Below are 13,295 nucleotides of genomic sequence, written 5' to 3'. Positions count from 1 at the left end.
GGATCAGAGAGAAAAGCTTAGTGCCTTACCACAGATGCGCTGTGATGACCATGTCTTTACAGTTCTTGGCGCAGGAAACAATTGAGGGGGTCTTCCTTGACTGGGCAGAGATTCTCCTCCGCTCCTCAGAGACAAAACCTGCTCACATCTGCCTCTCTTGCGTGCATACCACACTTTTTTCACATCATAAAGCTCTTGTGCTTTACGGAAGCGAGAAACACTGTGGGAAGTCTAGAGAGAAAAAAAGAAAGTGCTGTTAGTCCGTTTCCTTGAATGCGGGGCTGTGATGCTCAGCTCATCTCTCAACTGCAACCCCCGGTCGCTCCTCCCTGCAGCAAGATCGGCTTTAGGCGGGAAGAAATGCCCGGAGTGGATCGAACGCAGGCGGGCAGCGAGCGAGCACGAAAACACGGAGATGGAGTGGTGAAAAAAACTCGGATTGGGAGGAGGTACGTTTTATGAGGGGGGACAAAAAGGGAGTCAGCGTCAGGCTGTTGAAATTTAACGAATTAAACTTCTGAAACAGTTGCATTGAAATAGTTTAGCTTGATTTTATTATTGGCCTGCATGGTGGAGCAGATTAAACCACTGTTGCTTTATTGGTGAAAAAGATTTTTGGACTTTGTTGCAGCCGGTAGGCCTTGGTCATGAAGGTGCCTTGTACATTTTAAGCTCAAGTAAAAAAAAAAAAAAAAAAAAAAAAGTTCAGGAACTTGTAATGGAAAGAGATTATGCACGGACTAAAAATGGTGTTTTGACTGAAATCTGAGGCAATTTGGTCAGACGTCTGGCAGCAGCAATATGAACGTCCTGCACATGGCATGTAGCTCAAGCTGATGTAGTTCATAACTATAATGAAGCCTTATGCATGAATATTTTTAGTGAGTTTAGTTTATAACCAAAAACATGAGCAAAGTTGCTCACTAAGCTAAACACAAAATATTAACAAATAACTTAAAGTCTCAGGCAAAGAATACCCCAACGTTTCAGAACGCATCATTATTCATCTCAGACTTTTGAGCAAAAAAAAAAAATATGCCTCATGTTACGTTTCAAAATATTATCCAAAGACTCTCCGACTGGCACCATCTCAAATGTCTTGCAAAAAAGTAAAACATTTTTGAAGATTTGTGTTTACTTCTAAAAAAGGAGGAAAATGACTGGGGCTGCACAGTGGCGCAGTTGGTAGAGCTGTTGCCTTGCAGCAAGAAGGTTCTGGGTTTGATTCCCGGCCTGGGGTCTTTCTGCATGGAGTTTGCATGTTCTCCCTGTGCATGCRTGGGTTTTCTCCGGGTACTCCAGTTTCCTCCCACAATCCAAAAACATGACTGTCAGGTTAATTCGTCTGTCTAAATTGCCCCTAGGTGTGAGTGTGTGTGCATGGTTGTGTGTCCTGTGTGTCTCTGTGTTGCCCTGCAACAGACTGGCAACCTGTCCAGGGTGTACCCCACCTCTCGCCCGGAACGTTAGCTGGAGATGGGCACCAGCAACCCTCCTGACCCCACTGAGGGACAAGGGTGAAAGAAAATGGATGGATGGAAAATGACTGAACCAGCATCAAATTTACAATCTAATATGACCTATTCAATTCAAATAATTTTGATAAATAGAAGCTGTTAACCCAAACATTMATTTGTATAGCATGGTAGTGCAACCACACACACACACACACACACACACAGACATTTTAGTTGCAAGCTAGGAAATATAAACAAAACCAACATTTGGCACTGAAGCTGAAATTGTCTTGTTGCCTAGCAGCAACTCTTAGCACCCATCTGCACAGCCAGAAGAAAGTTACTCAGATTCTTTGTCACAGTAGATTGTAGGTAAGTGCCTTCTGTTTGATGTGCTTGCAAAAAGAAAAAAATAAAATAAAAGAGGTCAAAGCAACATTTCTGTACTGAGAATTTTCTTCTTGAATTTATTTCAAAAAGTGTTTCAGATTATTGTTTTTGTTCTTTGGTTAATGTACTAAACAGTGTTATTTTTTCCCCTAGTGATTTACGCTAAACTTTATCAAGTTGTCCTAAATTTAGTTTTAGATCTGATTCTAAAACAAGTCTGAATTTCTTTATTTAATTCTCTCTTTTTCTGTCTTTCTCACTCTATCTGTGTTCATTTGAGCTTAATGTCTATCACTGGGAAACGAGTTTTTAAAAGTCAAAAAACTTCATGTCTTCCTTTCGTTCTTTCCTTCCACAAAGCTTGACTTTTTCTCTCGAGTGTTGTTGCGTGACGTATTTTTGATTTCCGGTGGTGTTTCCTGGATCGCATTGGCGCAGAAGAGTGATTTCTCAATGAGTTTTGACAGATTTGACCTTGTTTTTTTTTTTGTGTGTGTGTGTTTTTTTTTCTTTTGACATTGACGCGGATGATGAAACGTCAGCTGACTGATGACGTGTAATTCTGAGTAACTTTAAGACAAGGAAGCACGTTTTTTTCCCCCTCTCAACTAGGCAGTCGACAAAATCGGTAGAAGGACAAAAGCCGGGTAGTTAGAGGTTACTCTCACGATTCACCTGATTTGACACAACAAAATAACCGAAAGGTAAGACCACGATCCTAAAAAGTTGGGTTTAATGGTTGTTGGGTTTTCTGCTCCGCCTTGTCGAGTTTTCGACTTAAAWAAGCGAGTTAGATCTGGATTTRTCACTTCCTCCCTCTCACAACGTGGCCTAATACCGGTCTGAACCTTTTACCATTGAATCAAGTACATTTTAATCATAATGCTGAAGTGATTAAATGCTGAATTGCTTTCATATTACTTGGTGTTGAAATTAAGATMTTCGTCCTTTATGTTWTATCCCAAGATGCTTAAATAATCGACAACAGCAACAAAACATCTTTGCTGAATAAATAACTTAAATATTCAGAAACTTCATAGTCACTCCTTTTTGTTTCATTTTAAGAGCRCTTATATTAGTTTCTGTTCGCTCTTAAAAAAAAAAGTAGTTTTGTAACACGTTGGATGTCGCCCCCTGGTGGTTTGTCTTGTTAAATAAAATCAAATGAAATGTGTTCTCCTTTCCAGAAATTATGAGTGGGGACATTGAAAAGGGAAAAAAGACCTTTGTCCAAAAGTGTGCCCAGTGTCACACTGTAGAAAAAGGCGGAAAGCATAAAACTGGACCCAACTTATGGGGCCTGTTTGGACGTCCGACAGGCCAGGCTGATGGCTACTCTTACACAGACGCCAACAAGAACAAAGGTAAATACTGTTTAATGTGAATAAGTATTGGTTTCATATCAGGAATCACGCTGCTTGACTTTAACTGTACTTTTGGACATACTATAATTTCCAGGAATTGTATGGAATGAGGAGACTCTGATGATTTATCTGGAGAATCCAAAGAAATACATTCCTGGGACAAAGATGATCTTTGCTGGCATCAAGAAGAAGAACGAGCGCGCCGACCTCATCGCATATCTCAAGTCATCCACTTCRTAAACGAAGATTTCCTCTGCACAGCTTTAMCTGTCTTATTGTTTTAAGTTAAGCAGCTCAGGAGACTTTTTCATTCCAAACTAAGGCAGAGCAGGAACCAACTAAACTGAAATCGAATGTCACATATGCTGAAACTGTTTATGAAATTGTGATAGCTGTTTTTACACATCCTGTTTTAACAGGTATATTTTTGTAATCTAAAATAATGAATGAGTTCTGTGCATATAGAAAATGAGTTGGACCTCCTCATGATATGTTTGTCTTAGTAATGATATTTGTCTTTTTGTAATTTACTTGAATAAAATTGACACTAAACATTTTTTAGGTTTTTTTTTTTTCTTTAACAGTAATACAAATCTGTTTTGTGTTGAGTTAAAGGTAAATCATTAATGTTTATATGAATCAGAGATTGGGGCCTTTCTTGTAATTATTGTTCTTTTCATAATCCTACAACAAGGACCAGGGTTGGGAATCACTGGTTTAGAGAGCTGCGTCTAAGCATTATAACTGAACTATTTTAATTGAAACCTGCTATTTTTAGCTGTAAATTGTGCACTTTGTAGACATGCCATCTGCTAGTGTATCTCCACTGTGTTTTATCAAGTCCAAGTCATCTTTCAGGTATTTTTAGGGCACTTTATGCTTCCCTCTGCTGATGAGCTTTATGGAGATACAGATTTTATTTTCTAGCTGAACTTGGCACCTGCTCACATGGTACAAAGTATCTCTTCCTGCCAGCGTGTCTCTGCTCCTGAACGGTCAGAAGACAGGGCTGACATAAACCCTACAGATATTCTGCGGAGTATTATAAAGAGGGAGGTGAAAATCACCAGTCAACAGTGCAGACAAGCTAAATTAAATGTTGCAATTAAATGTTTGTTTTTAATTTTTTATTTTTTTTTTGGCCACCTCCTTGCCATGCTGCAGTAATTCATGCAAAAGGACCCCCCCAACCAAGTATTTATAGTAATGTCTTATACATGGGTTGACTTGTATGTATTTTAAATCTTTGACTGAAGGTGACACAAGTTTATTAACATTCTGACATTTGTACACAATGTTATCATGGTGCTTAACAGGAAAATATAGGAAACACGTGGATCGCATTCAAAAACAAGATATATGAATGACAKTAACAAATTAACTTGTACCATAATCCCTGAGAAATTGAATTTTGGTTTTTAGCAGCTCATTATCATAATGACATTACCAGTCATAAAAACTGTAAATAAGTCACTCTGGGAGTAAAGACTCTCTCTCTCCCTCTCTCTGTGTCATACATAAATATATTAGATAATCAGTTGAATAATAACCTCTGTAAGTTAATATGTGTAGATGCCTACCTTTCACATGTGTGGCTTGATCTCTGACTCTGGCTTTAAAAATCAGAGTAACAGATAAAAGCCACATCATCAGAGTAGTTCCATTACTTGTAGAATACGAGTATATGAAATGTAGAMGGTTCAAATGAGAGAGAAAAGCAGTGCATTCAGAGGCATCTCTTCAGAGCCACCGTGTTATCGCTCATATAAACCCCGCAGTGCAACAGCTGGAGTATTGCTCCCCCTGGCGTTCAAACGGCGACTCTGCAGTCTGTTTCAGCGGTAATAATWTACATTTTCTGACGTACTCGCTCTGCCAATAAACGTCGCTGTTACATAACTTAATGAAATAGAACACTGCAGATCAGAAATTTGCGAAAGTTTGTGATTTGTGAGATTCTGAATTTGTAATTTTTAAAAAAAATATCTATCTATCTATCTATCTATCTATCTATCTATCTATCTATCTATCTATCTATCTATCTATCTATCTATCTATCTATCTATCTATCTATCTATCTTATAAGTAATGTGCAAGCATTCTCTACACAGCCCAGTGTTATCATGGACGCTGCAAAAATATGTGTCTGTATTATTTAATTAATTTATGAAAATGTTATTTAATTGCCCCCAAATGATTTTTCCTTCAAGCTGTCATCATCAACATCACACTTTGTCTCCGTGAGGGAGGGAAACTAGTTCAAATGGCCAGAGGGCCGATCGCTGAGGCAACCCTGAGCTCCCTGACTGTGTGACGAAGCGAGCATCAGCGGGAGCGAGCCAACCACAGCCCGCGTCATCCGCACAGGAGGACACAAACCACGGGAGTGCGCAGTACTGGGGCTGTCTGAGATGTTTCGGATGCTCTCACTACTCTCACATTTGCCTCTACGGTAGTTTGCGTTAATTATCTCTAATTAGCTGAGCGCAGTGGAGGAAGATGCCGGTGCGCAAAGGGACTCTCCAACCCTCTCCGCTCAGAGAAGGACCTGGATTTGGAGCTCCAGAGGTTTTGCCTGCGTAGCTCGTCGTGGAAGTTGTTACATCTGCACGATTCTCTGCTCTAACCCCGTCGGGTAAATCCTCATAGATGGTATTTCTGTGCGCAATTTCATGGCTTTGGTTCACTGAGGACCATCCGAAGCGCAGACATGGCAGTGTCAAATATGCTGTTCTCTGACGTAGAAAGTTTTCTGGACTCGCACCCCGACCTGTTCGAGGACTATCTGAACAGGAAGGGCAACTACAGCATGGTGGAGAAATGGCTCAAGAACCACCAGGCGAGCAAGGGTCCGGCGGCCGCGGCGCCCGCCGCCGAGCCCCGGGAGGAGAAGGGCAACGCGTGCAAGGACAGCTGGGCGAGCAAGTGCGACGGTCTGCAGCGGAGAGCGTCTCAGAAGGAGCTGCGCAAAACTTTCGCCAGGTCTAAGGCCATCAACGTGAACAGGACGTACGACGAGCATGTGAACTCCAGGGCGCAGGAGCCGCTGACCAGCATGAGGAGGAGAGCTCTGCTGAGGAAGGCGAGCTCCCTGCCTCCGACCACCGCGCACATCCTGAGCGCGTTGCTGGAGTCCAGAGTCAACATCCCCCAGTACCCATCCACGGCCGTGGATTTTAAGTATTACCTTAAAGAACACAGCGAAAGGGAGTTCTTCCTCGAACTCGTGAAAGACATATCCAACGACCTGGACCTGACCAGCCTCAGCTACAAAATCCTGGTGTTTGTTTGTATTATGGTGGACGCAGACCGGTGCTCCTTGTTTTTGGTGGAAGGGACTGGCAACAAGAAAACACTGGTGTCTAAATTCTTTGACGTGCACGCGGGCACCACAGTTTTACCCTCGATGAACTCGGATGAAGTTCAGGTGCCGTGGGGGAAAGGGATCATTGGTTACGTGGCTGAGCATGGAGAGACGGTGAACATCCCCGACGCCTATCAGGTGCCTGCTGCTTCATTGTGAATGAATGCATGCGTGATTCACAGAAAGACCGAGGCAGGAAGGCAGCTCGTTTCCTCCCAGCTTCTAACTTTATGTCTCACATGTCATTGGTAACAGGTTAAACATCTGAGACAAGCGCAATCTTCCGAGAAACACAAAGTAGAGTAATTGTGAAGTGGAATATAAAAAAAAAATAATATGGTTTTCAACTTTTTTTTTCTTTTTACAAATAAAAACCTGAGCCAAGTAATGTGCCTATGTATTCAGTCCCAAAAACCCCCAAAACTTCATAAAACCACCTTTTATGACAATTACAGTGACAGGTCATAGCATACCGCACTGAAATGTTTCCCTGCTTTGTTTTCAATGAAAGATCACAATCAGTGAGATCTTCTAGACAGCATCTATTAAAAGTAATGTTTGGTCACAGATTCTCCATCAAATTTAGGTCCAAACTTTTACTAGACCATTCTAAGTATAGCTCTCCCTGTGTCTAGGGTAGTTGTCCTACTGTCATGTGAACTTTGGCCCCAGTCTCAGTTATTTTGTCACTCTGATGACGTAAAGCGTTCCACATCATGTTAGTGTTCAGTGAGATATTCTATCAGGGTTTTTCACCGTACGTAGTGTTTTGCAGACAGGTTTAAAAGTTTGATATTATCCTCATCATCTGACCAGAGCCCAAGCTTCTGCATGCTTACTGTGCTCCCTAGTTGATTTTTGCCAAAGTCCAAATACTTTTTTTTCCTTCCACCCCCGATAAAGTCCAGTTTTATGAAGTCGTGACTATTGCCTGTCATGTTGACAAATTCTTACACCTGAGCTGCAGGTCTCTGCAGCTCCTCTGGAGCCACCTTTTATCTGCTTCTCTAATGAATGCTTTCCTCACCCAGCCTTTCAGATGGACAACAATGTCTTGTTGTGGGTTTGGTGTTGTTCAGATATTAGATTGTAGAGCGTTGTGTGAGGATATTGTTTTATTACCTAATCATTCTCCACAGTTGTATTCCTTTCCTGTCTGCTCTGTTGACTTGATGCTGGTCGTTCATTGATGTCCTCTAACAAATGTCTGAGGCCTTCACAGACCAGCTTGATTTATACTGAGATTAAATTACACACATGTGGTCTCTATTTACTAACTAAGTGACTTCTAACTGTTGGCTGTGCTGAATGTTGTTAAGGGGAATTAGACTCAAGGTGGCAGAATATATATGTATATATACTTTACAGATATACATTTTAAACATAATTCTACAATTTCTTTCCACTTCACACCAGTCCACTGGTTTGTATTGGTCTATCAAACTGAATCCCAGAAAGAAAAAAAAAGCATTTAAGTTTTCAGTTGTAACATGAAAATGTGAATAAGTTCAGGGAGTGTGAATACTTTTGCAAGGTACAGTGGGATTTCTTTGCTGCTTTAGTTCACAGTGCTGTATTAGAAATCTAACCTCTTGTGGCATGATTATTGTTTTAACAACATCACTGCTTTACCACATTCCGGTCCTCTGTCATCTGAAAAGACCAATAGAGGAATGCCTGCTTTTTACAAGCTGTGTGCCTTTATGTATTTGCTGTGCCCATGCTTGCAGGATCGCCGATTCAGTGACGAAATTGACAAGTTGACGGGCTACAAAACCAAGTCCCTCTTGTGCATGCCTATCCGCAACAGCGATGGCGAGATCATTGGAGTTGCTCAGGCCATCAACAAGACTTCAAGTGGGGAACTTTTCACTGAAGATGATGAGAAGGTAATTTTTTCCATGTGATTTTCCTTAATTATGTTGCCTTCTTGTTTGCTTTTTTTTTTTCTTCAGTGGAAATGTGTGTTTCTTTTTAATGTATCCTATGGTTTTCCTAAGTTTTGCCAGTAATTATTTGTTTCTCTTTCCAGTAGAAATAGATTCAGGACATTTGTAGATCAAATAATTTCCAAGTTGTATAAAAATAGAACTTCTGCTTTAGAGAAGCTGCAAATGGGACTAATATACCTCAGTATTCACATGTTGTTGGTCTGCATGCTTGTCATCTAGTGATCTATGAAAATGTAAAAAAAAATTACAATACAAGAATTTATTGGTTAAATTCTTGTGTTTTATTTAAAAGAAAAGAAGAAGAACCTGGAGTAGTTGCCATAGTGAAGTTTTGTGTCGCTTCTAATAATTAATTAAGTTATTAGCTGATCTGACAAAGTTTGAATTGAGAAAATTTAATTTTGACATAAGAAATGTACAGAAACTGTAATTGACTTTGACACATTGGGAAAATGTCTCAAAATATATAAACTTAAGCAAGAATGAATAAAACTTAAACTTACAAAAAAAACATAATTTGGAAAACGTTGTGACTGATATTGTGTTACTTTGAATGCTGCTTGATATATTCCAGTTGGATACAAAGCACGACATAATAAACCCTAAACTACCTCATAGAATGAAACTAAAAATGATCAAAAAACATTATTCCACAAGTAATTACCCCAGAAGGGCAAATTACCATCTGGATTAAACAGGTACTGACACAGACGCTGAACTGCAGCCTCACAGAGCTCCAAGCAAGACTGCAGCCTCCGAGTGTTGTTATTACTACACAAAGAGAAGAATAAGCCTGAAGTAATGCTCATGCTTTGTGATTCATTTGTGGCATTTCAAGGATGTTACTCAGATTTTTTTAGACAAACACTGTGCATAGGGTTAGTGCGTAAAGGGGCAGCAAACTGTCATCATTTATTAATGTCAGTGTTGTAACACTTATGAGTTCACAGTAGCAGAGATGTAAAAAGAACTAAAACTGGGATTTTTTTTCCTTCTCAATTTTACCCCCTTTTATGTTTTGTTTTGTGACCTACATGCATAAAACATTTAATTCATTGTTTTCTGTGGCTTAGCATCAGTCATGCTGTGATTCAAAATGTGGCCTTTCTACATTTGCAAGAAAAAAAATAAAAGTTTAAAAGCAAATAAATATCCCATTAAGTTTGTACTTAATTGGATATGAAACCCAAAATTATTCATACACCTGACAGTTTTAAGGTAATATTCTAATCTTAATAATAAGAATCATCTGACCAGAGGTAATATTAATATATTACCGGACATATTAGAGTATTGCAGCCCAGATTTGAATTTGACTGCAAATCTGTTGCAGGACACAAAAATTAAAGTGATGACTACGAGGCCTATGAGCTTCCTTAAAAACAAACAAACAAACAAACAAACAAACAAACAAACAAACAAACAAACAAACAAACAAACAAACAAACAAACAAACAAACAAACAAACAAACAAANAAACAAACAAACAAACAAACAAACAAACAAACAAACAAACAAACAAACAAACAAACAAACAAACAAACAAACAAACAAACAAACAAACAAACAAACATTTCCGAAGGGTTTCGAGGAGGGTACTAATTATTTGTGGTGTGCAATTTAGTCCATTTTTACTTTGACTGTGCTCCTTAATCCCAGTCAAGTCCTGGGCTGGTGCATATGTACAGTCACAATTGCAGAAACAATCATCAGTGGAATTCGAGATATATTAATTTGAGACCTTTTGAGTGTCATTTGAGCTATTTATTTTACTTCAAAAAAATTTTTTAAACCAGAATTATTTGCTCAAGTTGGAATTTATGTGCTTTCTCAAATTCAGCCATATGTATGGCACACACACATTTCTTAATAAGAAAAAAAAAATCATTGCAAGGTAAACCTTAACCATATGTTTTGTTGTTGTTGTTTTTTTTTTTTGCAGCGACTAGTTAGCATCTGGTAATTTTAGTTGGATGTTTGTCTACTCTTCTTTCCAAAAACGTCATGGTGTAAAAAAAACTGGATGATTTCCTGACACAGATTGAACTTTCTTTCAACATAATGTTTTTCATAAAGGTTAAGGTTGGGTGTAATTTTACTTTATCCGTTCCAAAATCAGTTTTTATGTATGTTTGGAAACAAGGGTCCAATTGGAATACCCAATTCTGTCCAACTTTTAACCCAACAGCCAACCAGCCAAGAAGACTTTAGGACGCAGACCAAAAAATACACAAAAATTCCAAAACTGAAAAAATCTCACAGAAAGGCAACTAATGGTATTTAAATCATGAATTTGTAGCAGCAGAAGTCTTTTAAAAATCTTTTCCAGTGTTCCTCCTTATATACTTACTGTTCATATACTCTTTGTCTGATAAACAGGTGATAATTTGCTTGTCTTTGTGTACAGTTTCATTGTAACTACTACGTACTACTTGAACTGTAGGAGTTTGACCTATCCATGTGTCCGCTGTGTGATACAGACAGGCTTAAGATCAGAACTTAGTGTCTGGGTTTCCTGGCTGGGTCACAGGTAGTCATTATTCTATTTTTCCTAAGCAGCATGTTCCAGGGGGCGAGAACACTGTGGCAACAGCACTAATATAAATCCCATATTTGCTTTTCAGAGTCTCAAATTGGTTAACCTAAAATTTGACCTGACTGCATAGTGGAATAGCCATTGTGTCAAATATTACTGCACCATCTATGATTAATAACAACAGCGAAGTAGAGTTTGTAGGAAAAAAAAACTTAGGGAACAATAGCTGCACCAGCTTTTCATGGAGATTTTGAACTCAAAGTCATATAGGTATAGTTTATTAGGAAATTGATGAAAAGTTTATTTCAGTAATTTTATTCTTAGAGTGAAACATATCAGAAACGTATCTAAAAACGACATTTAATACAAAACTGTTATAATATTGGCAATGTCCTACACAACCATAGGAAAGACTGCTAACTTCAGAGCTGAGTAGAAGACTGTCACTGAAGCCATACTTATGGAGGGTAAACCACTAAAGGTTATTGCTGCAGAAGCTGACTGTTCCCACAATGCTGAATATAAGCACGTTAATGGAAAGTTGAATGAAAGAAAAAGCTCTGGTTGAAAAGGGGGGAAAGGCAAAGCTGAATTCAAACATTTGGGGGAGATTTGTTGGATGTGGTGCTTTATTCAGGACATGAACCACAACTGAGGCACAAAATTCCAGTTGTTTGGGCTCCAATGTGAAGCTTCCACATTTAACATTGCTTTGAGGATGTTGTCTATCTCTACCAGCAAATTTTAGACAAGATTTTTGCAGCAGGCGATTTTCTTTTACAAGGAGGACATGTCCTGCCCAAGCAAATAACCATGCCTTTTTTTTATTGGTCTTGGTGTGATTAATATAGCACAAGTGAATTGGAAATAGCAAAGCTTATGAACCATTGCAAGATGTCCACGGAGTGTGGAGCATGTTTGACTTCAATCTTGCATATTTTTGGTACAGAAACAAATCATTGACGGGTATAAACGAAGGTTTGCATTAGACAAATATAAGATTTTACAGTGGTCAGTTGGAGTTGCATCTCACCCTGAGACAGATAGCGTTCTGTGTCTCAGAAGAGCACATGTTAAGCCCATCAGCACGCCTGAATGGATGTAGCAGAAAAGATGATGACAGGCTGATGCGCTGACTCCCTCTCTTGTTGCATGAGCACTCAAAAGGCAGATAAGATGAAACATGAAAGAACAAAAGTAGCTGTGCTATTATTTTAGGGTTTTATTCCTCGCATGTTCCTCTTTGTGCAGCAAAAATATCTAAAATAATACACACGTGCAATCCATTGTTCATGGAAGGGGTTTTCTTTTTCCATAATTCTCTTGTTCTCAGAGTAGGTTTCACACTGCATTAACATTACACTAATGCCGGGGATGGCTACTGCTGAATTAGTAATGAAATGCGATGGTAGCATCAGTGAACGCAGTGAGCACCGCGCACAGCACAGCTGCAGCTCTGCTTTTATAGGAGACCTTGTAATAAGAAAACAAATCATACTTTATAAAGCATTAAATGATACAGCAGTGGCAGATGTCATTAGAGGCTTAAATGAACCTTCATCAAAACAAATTTGTGCTTAAACTTCTGAGAGGATTTTTCATATTACATGGCTGCTTTTTTTTTTTTTTTTTTTTACATCTCATGCTGCCTTAATTGTGTTGCTGTTGATACCCCGCAGGATTTAGGAGCTCGGGGGAGTGGGAATAATTTGTAATTGCAGCATCTCATTTCTATGGAGGAATACAGTTAACTACCCTGTGCTGCGATGTGTCTGACAATATTATTTTGATTAAGATTGGGTTATTTTGTTTCTGCTTTGCGTTACGTACAAACGCGTTACTAACAGGTAGGCATTGTCGGGAAATACCTCTTTGTAAGATCCATGTTTACTTGTGCATTTTCAGCCATCCAGTACAATTGAACATCGGCGGGATTCATCAAAAAGATGTCCCCCCCCCCCAGCACACAATTTAGTGATGTCAATCTGCAGAAAAACAACAGGAGGATATTGGATCCAATAAAACAATTGTGTTACTCATAAAAAAAAAAAACTACCCAATGTAGCACAAAAAATCACGTAATTTGTGTTTCATCAAGAGAAAATAGATCAGCAGAGTATTTTGTGCACAATATGTTCCTTTGTATTATGAACATATTTTAGAAAAAGTGAACACTTTTCAAGAAGTCAGTCACTGGCCTTCAGTAACCAAGTTCTATGTCTTTTCTATATA

At 39.0% G+C, this 13,295-nt stretch overlaps 2 protein-coding genes across 2 annotated transcripts in view; both read left to right on the top strand.

The window, feature by feature from the left end:
- Positions 1 to 2,276: 2,276 nt before the first annotated feature.
- On the top strand, positions 2,277 to 3,768 carry LOC103458169 (cytochrome c-b). Its single transcript, XM_008398803.2, has 3 exons — positions 2,277 to 2,551; positions 3,035 to 3,211; positions 3,306 to 3,768. Exons 2-3 carry the CDS (start codon positions 3,040 to 3,042, stop codon positions 3,449 to 3,451), a joined length of 318 nt encoding a protein of 105 aa, XP_008397025.1. The 5' UTR covers positions 2,277 to 2,551; positions 3,035 to 3,039; the 3' UTR covers positions 3,452 to 3,768.
- A 1,781-nt stretch (positions 3,769 to 5,549) lies between these two features.
- pde11a (phosphodiesterase 11a) overlaps positions 5,550 to 13,295 on the top strand; it is a 36,577-nt gene continuing 28,831 nt past the window's right edge. The window contains exons 1-2 of the mRNA XM_017309265.1: positions 5,550 to 6,713; positions 8,306 to 8,464. Coding sequence (XP_017164754.1) covers positions 5,922 to 6,713; positions 8,306 to 8,464 — 951 coding nt within the window. The 5' untranslated portion in view covers positions 5,550 to 5,921. The remainder of the gene's footprint in view (positions 6,714 to 8,305; positions 8,465 to 13,295) is intronic.

The sequence above is a fragment of the Poecilia reticulata genome, linkage group LG2 (assembly GCF_000633615.1).
Source record: "Poecilia reticulata strain Guanapo linkage group LG2, Guppy_female_1.0+MT, whole genome shotgun sequence".
NCBI lineage: Eukaryota > Metazoa > Chordata > Actinopteri > Cyprinodontiformes > Poeciliidae > Poecilia > Poecilia reticulata.
This window is presented reverse-complemented; position numbering and strand designations above follow the sequence as displayed.